This window comes from Contarinia nasturtii, unplaced genomic scaffold (assembly GCF_009176525.2).
Source record: "Contarinia nasturtii isolate CC-2019 unplaced genomic scaffold, AAFC_CNas_1.1 Cnas_scaffold_928, whole genome shotgun sequence".
Taxonomy (NCBI): Eukaryota; Metazoa; Arthropoda; class Insecta; order Diptera; family Cecidomyiidae; genus Contarinia; species Contarinia nasturtii.
The window spans coordinates 1,395,769-1,417,856 of record NW_022198275.1 but is presented as its reverse complement, the minus strand read 5'-3'; the positions used below and the strand labels follow the sequence as shown (position 1 = coordinate 1,417,856).

Here is a 22,088-nt window from a genome sequence, read left to right as displayed (position 1 = left end):
AATGTGCAAATCATTCGTGTGTAAAAGTTTCCGTTCATTTATGCCATTTCATTCGCAACAATTTAATCATTTAGCATTTTCTAGCGAGTTAATTTGCCGTCATTTTTCTACGCTAAAAGAGGGTCCAATCTCATTGCGCGATATGGTGCAACTGAAGAAAGTTTTTGTTGAGAACACACAGTATCCGTGCACTATGTGTGTTGGCTCGATTAGAATTTTTCCAATTGAATTTTCCAGTGACTTATTCGCGTCGCACATGGATGCCGATTTTGTGCTCAATGAACTTTCGAAAAATTCACATTTGAATCTTAAGCGAAGATACACTTAAAAACAGCAAAAAGGATTATATGCCACGCACTTTGCACTGGTTGTAGTGAGAAAAAGTCACAAAAAGGATATCCTTGGCGTCGGCATGTTTCAATGCGAGAAAAGAAAAACAAAAGACTTTAATCACGTATTTAATTTGTTAATTTGGTTTGGCAGAAAATAACTGAAAATGAATCGAACCATCAGATGCAGAGTGTTACACAGAGATCGTGAAGTGAATTTCATTTTGATATCCGAGCAATAGTAATCAACGTGTGTGCCTTTTTTTTCTCTTCGGAAGATGATATAAATTACGTATCTGCACATTTATTAAATCATATAGATGCCATTATCAGGCATAGAAAAACAGCAATGCCACATTCAGATAATTTATGTATGCGAGTGTGTCATATCATCGAACATTTCGGCGCGTATGTTATATGTTGCAATTGCTATTATTTGAGCAATGAACGAAATGAGCATATCGGCCTCTGAAGACGCGGATCTTTATGATTAACAACCATAAATAAGTTGGATATTGTATAAATTACATGAACACGAACGCCCTTCCTTCTCGATTCTGTTTGTGTGTGTGTGTGTGTATTTCACGTAAATGGCATAAAATGTTACCAAAAATGACAAAGAATCACACAAACATAATCGCATATCGTGTATGTAGGAATATTCTCTGGTCGCAATACACATGCCTTCTTTACGCAGTAGTCCACATAGTGTTCGCATATTTGCGTTCCGCATTTGCTTTACGGTTTAGTTCATTTACACCATTAATGGGGATGTTTATTATTAGATATATTTTTCTTCATTCGCTCGTGCCGGTTCTTTCTTATTTCGGTCGGTCGGTATCTTTGCCACTTTGGCATCTCGATCTAATAATTTATCCCCATTTCATCAAATACATTTATCATATATTTGTTAATGTGTTCACATTCGCACAGCATCCTTCCATCACTCTCTCTTCGCAGTGTTCGTTTGATCTTTTGGATTTTTCCAACTTCTCTCTCTCTTTCTTATCACTCACTCTCTTTGTGGCAGAAAAATATATAAGTGCATTTTAACGAATACTTATGATGGTTCAATAAAAATGATACATTATCTAATAAATACACGAGACAAGATGTAAATGGATCCTATTGCTATATCGCGCTCGTAAATACGAATTGATACCATTTTTGCCATCGAAATCATATTATTCTGACGTAAGACAATTTTTCTTTTCTTAATGCACTCCCGCCACGCTCTTGCCAGCTCAAAATTCTATCACCACACTGCCATATTCAAGGTTTAATGACATAATTCCCATGCTCTTTCAACCCACTAGCTGATGCTGCTGCTACTGCTGATGATGATGATATCAGTGGAATGATATCAAATAGAATTTATTTGGCAAACAGAAACAGACATAATGCAAACAAAAAACCGAATTTATCTGTATATATCAGTTTGTGGTTTTTGCGGTTGTATATTGATATAAAAATAGTTTCGTCAAAATATACAATAATCTCGTTTATTATTTTGGACAAAAATTGTGTATATATGTATAAAATTCACATTTTCGTTTATGGAAATGCATGCTTATTGAAAATTGTTCGAGTTTATTATACCGATTATAAAAAAAGGTAAATGGTTGAATTCAAGATAATTTTCATCAATTTCAGCATAAATATCCTTCCAAGTACTCTAAAAGGTCTAAGTGAAAAAGAGTGAGTAAATAACACAGGATAAAAATGGCATTGAATTGTAAAGCATTTCAATTGAAAATGGAATTTATTAATAAATAAATAGATAAATTCCATATTTTGAATTCAAGTGCACGTTTTTATTGCGACATTATTTCTTTCGCGCTCTTCTACTAGGGAAAGGGAATGTCGTGTTTGAATTTTCATCTTCTTTTATTCGCAGTTTGTCAATAAATTTCCTTTTATTTCCCGTTGATTTCTGACATTTTGCATTTTGAATGGCAAAATTGAAGTGAACAGAAAAAAGAATGCGAAAGCAAAACATAAATATATAATGGTATGCGGAAGGAAAGGAATTCAATGTGAATATTGGCATAGCATATTGAGAGAATAATGCTTAAATTTGCAATATCTGATTGTATGTTTACATTTTTTTGGTGCGACGAAACACCCCATGCCAAACTCACACACATCGTCAAATTGAGCAAGGATAATCACAACGATTTCCCAGCATCCGTCGCGTGTTTGTGCTTCGATTCGCAGTCGGCGAATTTATATATAAAAAAGTGAACGAAAATTGTTAAATAGACGAAAGTGCGATGGAAAAAAGGGAACATGTGAAATGCTCACATAAATGCATTTACATGTGTAAAATTGTGTAAAGCCAACAACGACTTCAGTGAAAATCAGTCGTTTTTTGAATTTGAAATTAAGTGATTTTATCGCAATTTATTGTTTGTGGTTTGTGTATTTCAGCAGTCAGGTAGCACAAATGCGCGTATGTGCAGCGGGATAAAACCCATCAATGTCGTATAAAAAGCCGTTTTGAAACTCTTGCTGTAGTTCAAATATATTCGCACATAAAATTGCTGAAATATACCCATCGAACTGTCTTCCCGACGTACTTTGCACACATAAAAAACCCGTAAATATCGTTTGATCATTGTCGCCCCTCCAAAAAAAAACAGGACTGTATGCGGTTTTATTATTTTGCATTTTTTATGCAACAATACTTCCGAGCGAAGCGATGAACGACGCAAAAACCACTTCTTTTTTCGAACACACAAAATCTTCAGATAGATGTCATCATTAAAATGCTCAATATATACACGAATACGATGATACCAACAGCGTTTGGCTTCTTACACTTGCCGACATTATTGAGACACAAAAAAAAACCAACGGACAATCGTAAGAAATACGAAAATATATGCGACGCTAAGTGCCAATCAAGCTAAGACATGCTATTGTACTTCAAATGATGTTTGCCTTTTCGGTTCGTATGAAATTCGTGAGCAATTTCAAACGAAAATGCCCAAATGTTGGTCAATTCAAAGTGGCCAGAATGATTCTTTTGAAGAAATCATCTGAACCAAATAATTGTGAAAATGGCCAACAATGGTGTAAATATGTGAAAATTGCTTGGCATAATCAACGCTTTATATTTATCCAGGTTTTTCTAATGACGCTTGTTACGGATATAGTACGGTGTAAAATTTGATTTTCTGCTCGGTTACGCGATTCGCTTGAATTCCATTGTTCGATACATCATTCATAATCCAAAACACTTTTCACTCATTTACAATAAATGTATCTCTCTCTCTCTCTCTCTCTCTCTCTCTCTCTCTCTCTGTGTGTGTGTGTGTGTGTGTTTTCGTGGCAAAAATGAGCGTGCACTTGCATTGTATTCGAAGCATTTTTGACTATAAATCTACGTTCTCACATTGCCTGTCTGTTTACCAATGGATTTTTCATCTCAGAGCTCATGAACACATTCGTGTAATTTTTCCATTATCCGGTGTGCTCCTGTGTTTTTTTTTCTCTTGCCCGAAGCCACATATGTTATTATTGTCTGACGTTGAGAGCATATACGAAAAAGAAACTATACACGATGGATGGTGATGATCGAAGAAGGGCGAAAAAGTAAAACGGAACCATTTATCTAACACGATTTTCGAATCTTCTTCGTTTTACTTTTCCGCACACATAGTGTAAGGTGAAAAGTATTGTAATCGGTCAAAATTTTGAAAACTTCAGAAACATGTTTTCTGGACGTTTCTGAGGTCAGAGAACCCGAATCAGGCCGTTTTGAGCATGGTTTATGTTAATCTGTACGTCGTACGTCGTACGTCGTACGTCGTACGTCGTACGCAAAATTTGTTAGCAAGATTGCGCTCATCGTAGAAACTTAATTCAAAATCTGACTTTACAGGATGATTGGGGGTCCCGAGGAATAGAAATCATTAGCTTTTGAGCGACTTTGGTTGATGGGAAAAAATGTCATGCCTGGAGTGATACCTATGAAAAAGAGTCCAATTTTCGTCCAAAAGTCATACTTAATGTGGACATAAACATTCAAAAATATGTATTGGGAGGTTTTTTGGCACGAGAAAACCGAATCTGAGGTTATTTTTGAGATACAATCAATTTTTAATACAGTTTCCTTGAAAAAATCACAAAAAAAATGAATTTTTGTATGGGAGCCATGCCTGTATGCTACCTCAATGACGTGAAACTTTGCACAGTCTATTTTTTACACGAAAAAATAACATTCTGAAAGTTTGAAGAGATTTCAATCAAAATTAGGGGTACCTCCCATACAAAATTTTCAATTTTTGGCTCAAAAACGAATATTTTGCATGGGAGGTACTCTTAATTTTGGTTAAAATTTCTCCAAACCTTCCGAATGTTATTTTTTTGTGAGTTATGACAAGTGTTTCAAAAATAATTTCTATGGCAAAATTAACGTCAGACATATTTTTTAATACAGTTTCCTTGAAAAAATCACAAAAAAAAATGAATTTTTGTATGGGAGCCATGCCTGTATGCTACCTTAATGGCGTGAAACTTTGCACAGTCTATTTTTTACACAAAAAAATAACATTCTGAAAGTTTGAAGAGATTTCGATCAAAGTTAGGGGTACCTTCCATACAAAATTTTAAATTTTTGGCTCAAAAACGAATATTTTGTATGGGAGGTACCCTTAATTTTGGTTGAAATTTCTCCAAACCCTACGAATGTTATTTTTTTGTGAAAAAATAACCTGTGCAAAGTTTCACACCATTAATATAGCATACAGACATGGCTCCCATACAAAGATCCAAATTTTTTGTGACTTTAGTTATGGAAAGTGTTTCAAAAATAATTTTTATGGCAAAATTAACGTCAGACATATTTTTTATAGTATTTTGTTAGAAAATAGAATACTTTCAAATGTCGTACAAATGGGTTCATCATGAAAGTGTGAAAAATCTTTTCTCGGGCACTTCTGCTATTAAATTAAAAAATATTTCGTTGCCAAAGTTGAAACATATTTTTTGGTTTCGAACTTTACGACGCTTGAAAGGCTTGAAAAATCGAACAAATATTATTTTGAACTTTCTTAATAAAATACGCAACTACCACAGTGCGGAAAAGTTCGTCTTACTCCCGTAAGACTTTTTATTTCATGTTCAAGTGGAAAAACGCCTCGACCAAAAAGTCGGTCGAAATATTTGCGGTCGATGAGGTTGTTCGGTTGTTTCCTGGTTTGTTTGTGTGTAGGTTGAAAGAAAAAAAATGACCTCAGTTAAATTAGAATGAATGGTCAAATGACGAAGTCACTTTAGTGTGGCTGTGAGTCTTGAAAATTTATTGCCATCGAATGCTATTTGAGAAAAAAGAAATCATCAGAAATATTTATCAAGCGGCGCCTTTAGACGGAAGGAAATTGGGGATTCGCCAACATCCGTAGCATTATGTTCATTATCGATATTGATGAGGTTAATGAATGGTGAAATGGATTTGTCGGTATGTTAACATATTGACCAATGCATATTAGATTGGATAACATTTTTCAGGATTTTGGCATGCAATTCACTGCTGTACACCGACTCAAATGGATTTCATGTCATCGATTTTATCTGCAAGCGAAGACCAAATTTCCGTTGATTTTCTTGGCTTCATTGTGTTGATGAACATCTTTGGAGAGTTTGTTTGTGACAGGTGACATCAGCGTTGAAAGATGATTATGCAAATATTGAGTCTTATATTTATTTGGATTATTCATCAGTTGTTCGCTGAAGCACATCGAAAAAGTACACAATCTATCTCGAAATTAAATTTATCGCCAACAAACAAATACATACAATGTTAAAATGGCACATAGAAAATCTTTCATCCGATTTGCTATTGTTACAACTAATTGCATTGCAAGCGCAAAGATTGGTGAGCGTGTTCATTCCAATTGCAATTAAAAGTCAATTGTATGACTTTTTGCTGGCGATGGTGGGTTTCTTTAGTTTGTATTTTAAGTTTCGAGTTCATTAATATGCGTTAAAAGAATTGACTATAACATAACAAAAGCATTAAAAAAAATCATAATCGAGAGCAGATCTATTTTGCTTTTCTGATTCATATCATGATTAATTCCCTTCTTCATCTTTTCTATCTCTCTCTCCCTCAACACGGCGTAATAATATTTTTTACCATGCTTACTTTTTCCCACTGGTCAAAAATCAACGTCGCAATAATAATAAATTCTTCAATGGGTCTTTTGCTATTCTTCTTCCATCGCTGTATGCGTCGTTTTCCGCAGTGCATAACTCGTAATATGTATATGTAATAAATAAACCAAACGATAAATATACAATTAAAATCGTTGCCATAATTAAAACAATGGCTTCTTCGACTTTGGATTGCCATTTCTGTGTGGAGTTTCGACTCGATTTTTCTGACCTCAACTGCCGTTTTTCTCTATAAATAACAATAACACATTTTGAAATCGAGGAATGAACAAAACTAAATGGAAAAAAATTGACGATGATTCACCGGATGCGAAACGGTAGTTTCTACTGTCAATTATTTATTATTATAAGCAATACACTTTGTTAATGTCAGTCGAAAGTAAATCGGTTTCGAAAAAATATGAATAATTAAGCAGTGAACTTTTACATTTTACACTCATGGATATTAAACACCATATTAGATATATGCGCGGGAAAAATTAACGAAAAAACAACACACACACACACAATTTATTAATTGTATATGCTCGACCATTTTACATTCGAATTACTTTCAAATGGTTTTCTTTTTCTAGACAGTTGAATGATTTTTAAATATCGCGCTTTACTATTAATTTATCAGAAGATCTTTCATTTATTTCATCTCGTTTCAAAAAAAGAAGAAAATATGACTTCATAATTCCGGAAATGGATTGTTATGAATTTTGCACAGTTTTCGAAATAGGTCACTAAACTCACGGTAATGACTATCGAGCGAAAGAAAAAAATTGTAAAAATTTTTGGAAAAAAAAATAAAATAAAAATTTAACCAAATTTAACTCCTTCAGCAAACAACATGATTTATCAAATTGGGACAAGTTTTCTGCAGAAAAGCAAAAGTTTGAAATCACGCATAAAGTTTTGCATCGTGCCCATAAAAAAATCAACTTCTACGCTTTGTATATACAAATATGCAGAGAAGAATGAACAAATGATATCATATGTGGAAGGAATCGTGTTCAGAATAATTTTCATAGTTAATAATAAAATATGTTTGTTGAATTTATGTATCATACCTATTTTCCTCGCGTTGCCATAGATAAAAAAGAATATAATAATAAAAAAAAAATTATAATGGAAATCCGTTGTACTCAGGTCATGATTATTTATGTTTCTTTTATTTCACTATTGTTGTCACTCGACAAAAAAAAATCGAAATAATGGAACCTAATTAGCCAACTTGAGTGTGTTTATATATTTTTTTATTTCAATTTATATTATTTCAGCGAGAAAATGTGGAAAAAGGTAAATTGGTTCGGTATATTTGAATTAGACTAAATGGAAGAGAGTGTCAGTGAGATTCGTGTTAGTTTTGTTCGAATTGCGCTGATGGCATTTCAGTTCATTAAAGGAAGGTGAGAAAGAGGGAAAGAAATGAAGAAAAGGCGAGTTAGAGTGCGCATTTTGATTATTATCACGTCGAGATTACACCTATGCCAAAAGAATATTTCCATATATAAAATGACTTTAAGCCACTATTTAATTTAGTTATTAATGTATTTGAGTCAATGAAACAATTGCACGCATTTCAATATATAGCGCATATATTATTTGTGCTCTCATTTTTTTTTTAATTTCGTTTGAATTTCCCACATAAGATGGGTGCCGCTTCGGGGAAATAAATTTTATGTTCATTTTCCTGATTGAGGTGGACTTTTCACGCACCGTACATTTTTAATATCGCAATATATAAAAAAGAAAAAAATCAAAATTACACATTCTTTATTAGCGCATATGACGTGTTCAGTACGTTCAATTTATTGAATTAAACTGGAGAAAAGTCACCACATGATAAATGGAGCAGCCAATAGAATTCAGACACGCATCTCTCAAAAACATAAATTTCGTCGAAGGAACCTGTTCGAAAGACTCTCGCTGTAATCGAAACAATGTATTGAAAAATTCCGTTGTTTGTCAAAATGTACCCGTAAAGTTTTGACACATTTTTCGAATGCAATTTATTTTCGTATTAACGATAAATACCATAACGAACATAATAACTCCACTGTTCATCGAGTCAATAACACAAAAATACGTTTTAAAAAAGTTTAATTTGATGCACGTACTTACTTTCAAAACGAACTTCAACCGAACTGTTTAACATTCAATCAGCAATATGACTGTATTTACATGCAAGAAATTATTCCGCCCGAAGGCAGCCGATGGAAAGAGCTTCATTTCAATCAACAACAAGAATTTGAGAGAGTGTATGTATCTGATCACATTTTAAGGATATAATTTGTCAATATTTTTCATGAAAATGAATGAAAGAATCGTGGAATGAGACGCGAAAGTGTAGGCAGGAAGAAAAAAATTCCAAATTGCCATTATTTTATGTTCAATTATTCAAAAAAAAAAAAAATATTGCGAGCGCAAGGACCACGTATATTTCGGTTTCATGCTTTATTTATTACCATGAAACGTTGTCGGAATATTGATCTCAGTCGTATCGAAAGAGATGGGAAAAAATGAGAAAATGCGTTGACACGAAAGTAAATGTTGTGCTTTGAGGTGAAATTAATTTCGAGATGAGCGCGATTCTCTTAAGGCTTAGCTGTTTATTGCCATGGGGTGAAATTGACGAACGCAACAACGAATGGGATTACATGCGACAAGGGAGAGACGATCCAGCATTATCGAATGATAAAATGAATTGATTTGATTTTTATTCCATGTTAGATGTGTTCTTGTCATCGACATCGTCATCGCCATGAAGTTTTAATGGACTGAAATTTTGTAACGAAAAACATGCTAAATTCGTAAAATGATGTTTATCTTCGATAACAATTGAGTTTTTCTTTGGCACATGATGTTCGTGCAAATCAATATATTTCAAGCAAAGAGCATGGCATTTCGTGCATCCAAATTGATTTTCGCCGAAGTTACCTTTGAAGAAAAAAATCGAACAAAATTCCGAATTCTCTAGTAGAGAATCTCTATCAAAACCTGCAAACAAAATGTGACTTCTTCACATTGTTAGCTGCATTAGTAATGGAGACAAAATAAGATTAACCCTAAAAAGAAAAACATTTGTAACTAAAACCAAAAGTGTAAAACAAAAATTAGCAAGCTCTTTCCATCCATGATACATTTTTTTTATGCATTTCAAATGGTTAGTACAACGATGAACATCACAGTTCCATACACATTTTACGATGCCAATATGCTTGACGCGTGTACTCTATTGTATAAGTGCATGGTGCTTATTTTAGTTATTCCCTTCGTTTGATGACATTTCGTTAAAGGTTTGTTTGTGCGATGACACTATGATGTGTATGTGAGGATGCGATGTGTAAAAAAGTTTGTGGTAAAAACTTTAACTAATAAAAAAAAAGAAGTGACTGAAGCAAAGGAAAGGACGATTTTTATCCTGAGCACACCAGAAAGATATTGTGAAAATAAGAAGTATCGGTAATAATCATAAATAGATCCGGGTGCCGAAGAACACGATTTCCACATAAATCCGGAAATTGTGAATGCCAAATTTTGTGTTTATATCCATATGAACTTGTTGCTTTTTGTGTGGTGAGCAAGAGTTTCGAGTAAAAATTGATTTGCTTTTGAGACCCTAAACCGTAATCACCTCTAGCAAATTACCTCATATAAGATGTTATAGTTACTTAGCTCCGATATACATAAGTACGGAAGAAATGCCAAACAATGTCGCAGCCGGTGTTGTTGTTGTTGATGATGTCGCTGTTGCTGCTGATGATGTAAAAAAAAAGAACGAGCGACAAACAAAATTATTACGACTTTTTTATTGTCTCTGCCAGAGAGAAAGAGATAAAAGGAACTAAGGCAAAAATGCGGTTGCAACTGAATTACGATATATTCAACGACGAAATGATTATACACCGCAGTATATTTGTGCAATTGAACATATCTTTGACATTTTGTCGTAAAATTTACAGCTCAATTCACGACGCACATGTAAATGACACATTTGATTTTTGTGTGAATGCACCCGCATCCACATCGAATATATTGTCATTGTTTTATTTGTCTTAAATTGAATGAGATGGTTCACAAGGAAACGCACACACCAAATGGATTTTGCCAGTTTTTTTTCGCTCTGACGTCACCGTTGTAAATTGAATTAGAGATGAACCAATACATCCAACGGAACGATACGCACATATTTTTCAATGACACATTATATTGAAAATGCGGTGAAAACGCACCTATGAAACGCTTTCAAACGGTTGATAATGTCAATGCCATTTTCATTTATATTGCGTATAGCAAAATTCCCTTTCCGCCCGAGACACCATGCATGATTCGGTGTTTGAAACCATCAAAACCAAATGCCATTTTCACGACATCGAGTGTGCATATGATATGTGACAGATACGGTAACATTTATTATAATAAACGATTTCTGTAGGCTGTGCGAATAAAATCGGTATTACTTGATGAAATTTCATATTCGGCCCATTCCAAAATAGATACATTGCGGATGTGTATGTAAGTGGAACCGCAGGTGAAATATAAATCTGTTTCTATCCAATCTAATAACCAATTTTCAACAGCTATGTGTATTATTTATATACAACCCCATTCCATTGCGCACTCTACGAAATTTGAGGTAATTTGTGAACGTTTCATTGTGTTTACATCATTTGTAAACCACAACGAATTGACGGAACCATTATTTATTCAATATTCAATTAAAAGTGTGATTTAAACATTTCTGTTTGGTGTAATTTAAAACATAAATTACACATTAAATGCATAGTTTTTTTTATTAGCATCCTTTAAGACAGATTATACATACATTCTGCAACATTTAAACAAGATAAACTCGATGGCTTGTGTGTTGTTAGTAACAACTTGTTACACAAGAGACCAATTCATTTAAAGTAATGCAACGATGATCGGTAGAGATTCAACAAAGATTTTATTTCATATTACATTAAAACTGTTGAAATGTTTCACATTTCCGAAACTAATTCTATCCATACTTATTAGCTATATTGTTTTTAAATTCGTCATGTCGACGATGAAATGGCTTTCAGATCAACGCAACTGGCATATCGAATATCATCTTCCGTACCAACAGGTTCTTCGCGTTTCATCTCCAATTTCAAACACTTTCGAATGAATGGTGCAAACATTTTTGGATCCATTTCACGTGGATTATTGAAACCGCTTATAGTTGAAACAATTACACTTACACCTATACAGATTAAAGCTCCCAGTAAAGTGTACCTGGTAAAAATTTAATTGAGAATATTTGTCGGTTCATATGACAGAAAATAGAACGTGGTATGAAATTCACTCAATAAGCCTTTTGAAGGAAATGAAAGAATAAAGAATGAAAATTACCAAAGATAAGAGATGTGATAGATAGCAAACTCCGGTTCCACTGGGTCAATAAGTGTTGGTGCATCGGTGCTATTAATCGCCAGCATATTCAATGGGCTTTCATGCATAAAAATATAACCGCATCCTTGAGTATCAACGGGTTTTATTGCATGATAGAGTTCACCACTTGCAATTGCCGCTTGAGCTCGTATGCAAATCCAAGCCATCACACCCAAACTGGTTGCACCGCCAAATACAACAGCTGTTGCACCTATCCATGGCAGCAGAACTCTAAAAAAAATACATAAAATTATCTAGAAACAGACGGAAAACAACAAAAACATGCTCACCCCATTGTGAAGATACCAAGAAGCGGTCCATTCGATATAGCCGAAAGACTTATGGACAGTTGTAAAACTGCTCCTAATTTTTCAACTAAAAATACTAAACACACACAAATACCGCCAAAAATTGCAACAACGAATCGCATCACGTAATGCGTTTGCTTTTTGGTCAATGGTCGTTTCATTTGTGGCTTTACAAAATCTTCTAAGATCACCGCTGACATTGAATTTAAACCAGTTGAAAGAGAAGACAATGCTGCACTAAAAACACCCGACACAAACAGTCCCGGCAAACCAGGGAAGTCAGAAAATAATTTCATCACCAACAATGGTAACAGTTGATCTTTTGCTTTAGCTAAACGAGTTGTGAGTGGGTCGCAATCATGATAAGTGGCGTAAATCAAAAGTCCGCAATACGAACAGGATAAAGCTAAAGCCAGTGTTCCAACAATAAATAGCCAATGTGCTCTGATTTCAGAAAAAAAAAATCAAAGAAAAAAATCACCTAATTGAAGTGAAATTACTCTATAAATGTTTCTCACATTTTAGCATCTCTGAGTGTGGGTAGCGCCAAATATCTCTGAATCATGTTTTGACTAATGGCATTGCTCTTTAACCATTGAGCAAAACCTCCAAATATCACCGAGTATATTGTGTATCTTGTTTTTAAATCAAATGCAAACCTGAAAAATGGAAAAACCAATTGACCATTTTGCTAAAAGGTTACATCGTATAATGATGTAAATAACTCACTCAGGTAATTCAATTCGTCCACTTTCGACGGCTTTTTCCCACACCAAACCAAAACCACCGATGTCAATGGTACCTTTAACCATCACTAGAATTATTGCACCAAACATCATCACTAACCTATTGGTTTCACAAATTTTCAATCAATTTATCAAATCAACAGGCGATTTCAATGTGGATATTCTTACTGTATACAATCTGTCCAGACAACGGCCTTCAATCCACCAACACAAGTGTAAAAAATACAGACGAGACACACTAATGGGGTTATCCAATGGACATTCACACCAGTTACTGTAAAATGAAAATTGAATAAATTAACGGATATTTGGTTTGGTTTTTTTCATTCGCTCAAATTGTTTCCACAAACGTACTCTGGTTAAACGCAAGTGCCGGCACATAAATTACAATTGGAAGCCACATCATTGTTCCAAAGGTAAAAAGTACAGCGCCAAACATACGAACCTACAAGAAAAATTATTGAATCCATTGATTGTTTTTGCACAACAAATGTTATACCAATTAATCTTACACGATTGTCAAATCTCGTTTCCAAGTACTGAAATTTTAAGAAGGCATTATGTATTATAATTTTCAAACAATTTGTCAATTTGCTTAAGTGTCGAACCGTTTAAAGTACCATTATTAAACAACAAATAAAATTGTTACAAAGAAATTTGATCATGCTTACATGATAAGTCGAAGTAAGTTGAAGGTCATGAAATACAGGAAGGTAGATGTATGTCATGGCGATTCCTGTTAAAATGAGACCAAAAATGATGAACATGTACTGGATTCCATAGACGTAGATCTCTGTCGGACTGTGAAAAAAATACAAAAGAAACAGTTAACACTGGCACACATGTTTGCAATTGATTTACTTACATTCCAAGTAATGTAATGCCACTGATATAACTGAAATACAAGAAAAACGATAAGATTCAACGACCATTGGCAGTATTTTGTGGTAAAATTAAAAGGCTTAACGCCTATCATATCGTGTGTACTCAAATTACTCAAAATGTTTTAACTGGACATAATGACAATTCTCTCATCCAATTTATAAGCATACATGGTTTATCCAATTTATAAACTATTTTACATGTTGATGCCTGATAAATGTGTTCCACACATCATCACTGTACACTAAATGTATGAATATCATTCTTTATTGCAATTGCATCGAATCAACACAGTTGAAGAAAAAAAATATGTTTGTTCGAGTCTTTTTTCTTCGATTTGATGATACAAATGCAATTGTTAGAACTTACCTTGCAATCAGCGACATTGTTATTGGTATAACCTTCATTTGTCGACCTCCAACCAAATAGTCGGATTCTTCATCGCATTTTTTTGATGATTTCTTTTCAAAAAATCCAAAATAGATGCCGATCAAAGCACAAATTACTAGCATCACTAGGAATACCAAATAATCGGGCGTGCCGAATTTTTGCATTGATATTTTCACATCATCTAACATGATGCCGTTAGAGCTCGACATTTTTTTTATTTGAATTAATAAAAAACAACAATTCTATAATCACAAAATAAATAAAACTAAAAACACTCGAGGAAAATCTTTTATTTTGGCAAATGTATTAACGTTTTTTACGCTTCATTTGTTGTTATCGATTGAATTGAAAAATGGAAAATATTCACAGCGAAAAGCAATATGTGTCTTTCGCCAACTTTCAACCAAAAATGAATTCTTTGCTGATAAGAAAACTATTTTATGACAAACAGCTCGAACGAGGCCAGCCAGTGTATGTGATGTCGCGACAATGGCGAATTATGATCTGATCGCAAACGAGTGATAAGCTTTTGGCATGCACTACATTTATTTATGCCATTGTTATGAGGCTTAATTGAAAAATTGAAACGATTATGCTATTTATAGTACCGTCACTCACTTACTTAATTCTCTCGCTTTTTTTGTGATTGAACCATAACTGACATGCGTAAGCAATTGTATATTTGTTTCAATTCGTGAACTAAACTGTATTCGAATTGTTTATTTTGGCATTTTATCCATTTAGATATTTTGGCTTGGTTAGGTCATAGTAAGCTTTAAATTTATCAAACAATTTGGCTTTATTGTTTGGGTTTATTCCACTAAACGAAAATGGCTGCGTAACAATTCTTTTTTTAAACAATTCAAAGGCTTGCCAAAGTGTAGCAGTTTTATTCCAAGCCATTTTATCCAATAAAAAGAAATGATTACGATTTGCAATTGGAACGAGTAATTTATTGTTTTAAAACTGAATTGATTTCTCAACGATAATCAAATTTATTGTTCTTAACCATAACGAAAGGAAGTCGTACTTAACTCGCGACATATGAGAAATTGAGTAGATATGTATGCAAAAATGAAAGCCAGTAAACACAGTAAACACTTGATGGAACTTATAATTTTAGTTTTTAATCAAAGTTGAAATGTATAGCGAACTTGAAAATTGTTCACTCAATTTTCGAAACTTTCAGGAGAGTACACTTTTTTAGGAATACTTCAAATATATCTGTATCTAGGGGATAACCATGAATTGCAGATCGAATAATTTATAATAATAAACGCTATTTCTCTCTATTTTTCACTAATTCTGCTATTTATTGCTATTTTCGCTATTTTCTTCTTCTAAATTTCCCTATTTTTTTTGCTAATGTGCTAATTCTAATTCGCATGGATATCCCCTAGATCTATATACGCTTTTAAGCTGAGTCCATGCGGTGCTATAACACATACAACAGTACAGTTCCCAATTGTCTCCGTGACTTTGGACTTCTATTTTAGTATATTAATTATGTGATATTTATTAAAATAGCTGCTATTTATGAAATATCTGAGACTTATATCTATTCAGTTTTAACCGATTTGATTGAAGAAAATTGAAAAATTGACGATAAAACGATCCTATTTTACTGAACATCAAAATACTATGTTCTGATTGAAAGCGATGAAAAATAATTCTATTTCGAATTTTCATTAAATGTCAATAAATCATGAATTGGTTGTTCGGCCGGGCCTCGGGCCGAGCATTTACGACCCCTGCTCAGTACATGTTGTTCATAAAAAAATAATACGTTGGTATAAATTATTTATAAAAAATGTATTGCAAAATATAAAAAGTGTGTGAAATCACTGAATAATTTAACATGTAAATAAGAATAAAAATTAATATTAATAAAATTCTGCCAGATGTACAAGGTTTCAAAGACAAAACAAAATGAATGATAATAATTTATTTTATAATGCTTTTGCCTTTGAATGAAAATGATGTTTGAAAATATGTATATAAACCGAAAATATTTGATGACAATTATCAGTAATCTATCATCGTTCTTTGACGTAGTTGCTTCCATTTGAATTTGAAAAAATGTTTGGTCGAAAGTTGTTTGTAGCATTTCTTATTGCAATCATTGTTTCTGAGGTAAATTGTTCATTATTATCTTTAGTTGAGGCTTGTTTTGTTTCATTTTTAATTGTTATTATATTACAGCTTTTAGTTGGAAGCGTTCATGGTGATGACAGCTCCAAAGATTCTAAAAATGCTCAGCCGAAAAAGTCAGTTGTGAAAAAGGTTGCCAACGCATATAAAACCACGAAGAAAAACTTTTTCACCTTGCCCGGCAAGGGAAAGGTATGGCCAAAACCATGGATTTACGAATAATTCTTAGCTGATGCATTGGATACTAAACTATATTCTCATCAGCGCTAAAAACTTCCTTGTTAGAAGAACAATATTATGATTTTGTTTTTGTGGCGAAGAAAATTTTAAAAGGTGTCGTTATCTAAATAAAAACAGTTTAAAAAATATAATCAATGATCAAATCTTCACTTATTTATATTGTCGGTAGAAAAACTTTGAAAGTTTTTAAATTGAAATGAATCGGTTGAATATTCCATTTCAATTTCATACTTTACTTAAATATCAATAAACTCTTCATATGTTGAATATGGCGTGATACAGGAACGTGGCAATTTATTGGAATAAATTTCTGTACATTACGAAAAATACACGAACTAAAACGATTACGTCTTGGTCCAATTTCCAGAATACACTTGAACCGAAAAAATGTCAAATTCTTGTTCTCTCCATAGGTACTGTGGGTGTGGAACTTGGATTTCTCAATCATAAATCATATCAAATTGACTCTTAAAACATATTCGAATAAGTCTGTTTTAATTTGTGAAATATCTGCCAAAATTTACAGTGTATTTTCAAAAGAATTGATTTCTTAACGATGACCAAATTCATTGTTCTTAACTATTAACAGAGGAAGTCTTAACCAGAGTTATAAGAAATTGAATGTATATACGAAGAAAAAAACGTACTAAACACTTTATGCAAACCCACAATTTCAACATCTTAATCAAATTCGAAATGTTTTGCGAATTTGAAAATTATTCTCGCACCAACAAATCTCACTAATCGAAATAAGAGTGTGAGAGCCCGCCCACGATTCTCAGTTTCACGGGTTTTGCGTTTCATCGTCAATATATATTGACTTATTCTTTGACAGTAACCAATCGATTTCTTAAGACGAACTGTGAAACAACCGATTCTGAGAACAACAGCACGGTCTGGAGAATAATTTTCATTTTGACGCGCTTTCTGACATTGAAATCGTATTATTTAATAATAATAGGCATATGGATGTGACAGAAACAATAAAAAACAATTTTCGATTATATTTTTCGTGGTTTTCGTGATGATATGCTTTGAATTGAAAGATGATATCTATGAACAGGCAAAATGTATACATTTTTCTTTTCAGTTCAATTGAAAAAGAGTCATGCAATGAAAACATCCAACAAATAGTTATGTTTGGGGCACACGAAGTAATTGTACGCTGTTGTGTACACAAACGAAAAATATCCATGTCCCAAGTGAGATTGATATGCAGTTATAGGTATATGTACTCTTTTTAATGTGTATGAAATTGCGAATTGAATGAACTGAGATGCGTTGCTTGCTCAATAATAACAATGGCATTTATTTATTTATTTTTTTCACAGTCTGTTCACCGCGCTGTGTTGTATAATAAAAGGTAATTTGATTGTTTCTCTTTTTGTTCTTCTTCGATGATTTCTTTGCGTTTGCTCGTTCCTTTGTTGTGAGCAATTTTTACCATTTCACACTATATTGAAATTCGAAATGCAACAAGATTTTGGTGCTATACTGGTGGTCTTTTTAAAATCCGAAATTTCTTAAATGCATTCATCTTCAAAAAAACCGCCTTGAATTTCGTTGCAATTTACGTAAATCGATTCGATTGATGAACATTTATCCAAAATTCACACATCGAAAAGGTCAATTCACATTGATACAGTTATTAATGTCACAAAACAATAATTTTCGTATTCATTCAGGATGCGTCACAATTAATGTGATTCCCATTTCATTGTCACTTTCGATAATGTATTGTGTCGCAAGAAACAATTGTGGGCCTAAATGATGTTTGCCATTCGCTTATTATACCGTATAAAACAGGTAATGCTTACAAACAGATGGTTGTAGCTTTCATTCACAAAATCCATCGGAGTTATTCGTTTGATATGTTCTGTGCTCAAGAGTAGCAGAAAAAGAAGAAGTAGAAGGCAACAGCACAATAGTTGCCGAATCATTTATATTTATCCAAAAATGTATATCGTTTTGGAATATAATTTTATTTCCATTTGTGCGCTCTTCATTCACGCATACGAAAATCCAATTCAATTTTATATATGTGCAAACATTTTGATACATTTGAGCCCAGTATTTGAGTCGATGCGACACCGAAAAAAAGAGAACCATATATCATTTTCGTAGTGAATTAGAATTGTATGTGAGGCAATATTTCGAGTGGACACTTTCCGATATGTTTTACCGTTATATGGTTACTATTTGGCAGTATGTGTTTTTTTTTCTTCTCTTTTGTGTGTATTGTTCAGTTGCCGTTAGTTATTGTTTTTGTATTTCATCTCTCAAATAGTTTTTATTTATGTCAAATAAGATAAATGATGGCAATATTCAAAGCCGTGTGTGATGTGAAGTGGTGTTATGAAAGAGAGCGAGAGAAGCTAGGCAAGGGACAATTAATCTTGATCCCTTTTTGTGTATGCTTTTTTTTCCACTGCCATCATCACCGTCACTCAAGTTTTTGGGCTAGTTACCGAAACAGAGTTATCTACTGTCTATATTGTCAGTGTCACCGTAGATCCGAATTTTTAAGTGCCTACTGAGCCAAGCTATTCCGGACCTGTGCCGAATTGTTTTGGCCAAACTGGAATAAAACAATGAACGAACAACTGAAAAAGAAAACTCGACTTTTGTTTATGTTACATACATGGAAATGTATGCGAATACTTAAATGGACTTCACATATGCGCCTATCAAATGCTCATATGTCTTCTTTCGAAACCTAATCTACGGAAATGCGACCCACTACCAACGACTGCTTTCCATCCATTTGTTTTGATATTTTTTTCCCATGTGTTTGACGTCACACATCTAAATCGTTATATGCTAGTCATAAGTCGATAGAAAGTGCGTAAAATACCGTTTCATTCATTGGCTAACAATAACATTAGCAGCACCCTTAACACGAAACTCGCCCGAACATTAATGTATTGGCAAGTGAATTGTAATTCATGCGCCACATTATTAATTATCTCAAACGTGTCCAATGAATTATTCATTAATATTGCGGAAAATATGCTTTGCAATATGCGTCTCAACGGTTATGACAGTCGAAAAAATCCAAACGTTACTTAGATTGCTGTGGCCGTGAAATTTGGCTCGAAACTTTTTGAAATTGAAAATATCCGCTGTGGATAAATTGATTTTCGACAATTAATTTCAACATAAATTTGCATTCATCTTCCGAATGTTCAGAAGCTGAAATTCAGAGCAGATATTGTGTATTCATAGAAAAGAAAATCTTATGTTTTTAATTGAAAAATGCACCGCCTCGTAAACTCATTGAATTGTGTGAAAATGGGTGAATGATCGTTAATCAACGAATTTCATCGAATTTTATTAAAATTCATCCAACTCATACCCGCACAAATGCAAAATGAATAGCGCGTGAATTCGGTTAAATATAGCCTTCGGCGTGTATTACCGCTACAACTACAAAATGAAAGATTGATTTAGATTGAACCGAAGTTTTAGTTTTGTGCCACAAAGAACATTCGATATGCAGATTTCTCACTGTTTTTGGCTATTCCATGTGGTTGTTTTTTTTAGAATACAATGTATTTGCAAATGCAGACAACGACCGCGAGCGCGCACCTAATCATTTACTCATCTTTCCACTTGCATGCTTCAGTTCCGACTAGCAACTGAAAAAAACCGTCAGAAAATGTATCTTGATTGAGAAACTCTATTTAATTCGATTGTGTTTTCACAGTCGTCACCCAATGCCATGCAATTTAATAATGCGCGCATTTGCCGCCGGTTCTACATTGATTGTATCTATCACATCCGTGAACATCGATACACCGTTTCTCTTCAATGAGAATAACAAAACGCGCAAAAATAAATGAAATCTTCATTAGGAGAACATAAACGTGAATTCGTTCACTTGAGCAATTCCCATCAACGAACATCAGAAATTACAATCGAAATGATGCGATTCGAGGTTTCATATGAATACGGTGTGTATGAGTGTGTGCATGATTTTTTTTCTCTTCGGCCTTTCTTCGCGAGGAAAAAACAAAAATCTGAAATGCACAAATTAATTAGAAACACGGGGCCGTATTACCCGCTAAAATACACTTTACCATGGCCAATATAAAAAAAGGCACAAGCAGAAAAGGCGAAGGCAAATTTTTATGTTATTTTAAATCGGTCTTCGAACTTGCATCGCAAGTCAATATAGTCGCTGAACAACAATGTTAAACAACTTTCAATTGAGTTAAGCGAATAAGAGATATTGGATTCATTTTTATTGATTTCTTTTCTTTTCGTTTGATTCCTTGTCAATGGACAATTTCATACTTCCACCTTCGTTATGCATTCCGTTTTTTCTCCCATTTTGATCACTTTATGACCGCACAAAAATGTCAAATCTCGTTGACAATCGATTGAAACGAAATTTTTAATACAGATATAAAATGAATTCCGAATTGATATAATCGAGAAGCGGAGACGTGAGTTCATGGTTTTCGATATTAACAAGCGACTCATCTCATTAGACATCTCTTCAGAATCTCGAATAAAAGAGTAATTAATAAGGTAAGGCACCATATTTTCCAATGACTAATAGTCATTGACTATGTGTTGTCGCTGATTTTTTTTAGTACAGTTCTTGTTTTTTTCGCCAATAACTTAACCGATTAACATCGTCATATCAATAAATAAACGCGTTTAATTACATAATTTGGTTTTGCATCGCTTTCAATAATCTTTGGTAAAATGTGCCTTTTTTCTAATAAATTCCATGGCATTGCATGGGTTTGAATTGGTGATGTTATCGTATTCTTTAGCATATATTGGTCTTTATTTCCAATTACTGGCTGTAACTTCAATTACAAGGCCAATTGATACTGCTCTACCAACACAATGTGGGAGTTAAATATCTTGAATGCACAATGGTTAAGATCATGGTTAAGATGAAAAGAAACTCGGCGAAAATATTGATTGCACGAAATCACCAAACCGAGTTGATATCCCCAGTAAATCAGTTATGCATGCATTAAAAATAATGTAAAATGCTTCTGCATTTTCAACGGTAATAAGTCATACGCGACGAGGATTATCCAGCGCTAACATGAGTGAGACGAGTACCGGCCGAATAACGAAATGAATTGAAAATGAATAGGAACAAAAGCGAATACATATACTATTACTGGGCAACAAGCAGATTTAACAGCAGGTTTCAATAAGGACCTAATAATTTGTCTTTCAGACCACCGTCGCGATAGACATACCGAATCAAAAGCAATGACGATAAACTAACAACAACACACACCACACAAAAAGCGATACACAATAACAAGAAACTGTCTTTTTGATAAAAATCGATTCTAAATGAGCTACAAACAGATAATAGAAGTTTCGCCTCTCATTTTCATTTTTTTAAAGTGCTGGCATTTAAATGCGCTGGCGTTTCTTCGTGCACATATTGATCATTATTATAATAAAAAAAATGTGTTTATACT

At 33.6% G+C, this 22,088-nt stretch overlaps 1 protein-coding gene and 1 long non-coding RNA gene across 2 annotated transcripts; one reads left to right on the top strand and one right to left on the bottom strand.

Moving 5' to 3' along the window:
* Positions 1-11,421: 11,421 nt before the first annotated feature.
* LOC116342846 (sodium-coupled monocarboxylate transporter 1) lies at positions 11,422-14,727 on the bottom strand. The gene is made up of 11 exons (XM_031770617.1): positions 14,218-14,727; positions 13,832-13,861; positions 13,638-13,767; positions 13,479-13,505; positions 13,321-13,411; positions 13,135-13,240; positions 12,950-13,066; positions 12,739-12,879; positions 12,203-12,664; positions 11,874-12,143; positions 11,422-11,756 (listed from the first exon to the last, which is right to left on the bottom strand). Exons 1-11 carry the CDS (start codon positions 14,445-14,447, stop codon positions 11,537-11,539), a joined length of 1,824 nt encoding a protein of 607 aa, XP_031626477.1. The 5' UTR covers positions 14,448-14,727; the 3' UTR covers positions 11,422-11,536.
* Positions 14,728-16,258: 1,531 nt separating this feature from the next.
* LOC116343001 lies at positions 16,259-16,764 on the top strand. Its single transcript, XR_004201283.1, has 2 exons — positions 16,259-16,371; positions 16,441-16,764. It is a non-coding gene; the product is annotated as an uncharacterized LOC116343001 (long non-coding RNA).
* Positions 16,765-22,088: the final 5,324 nt, after the last annotated feature.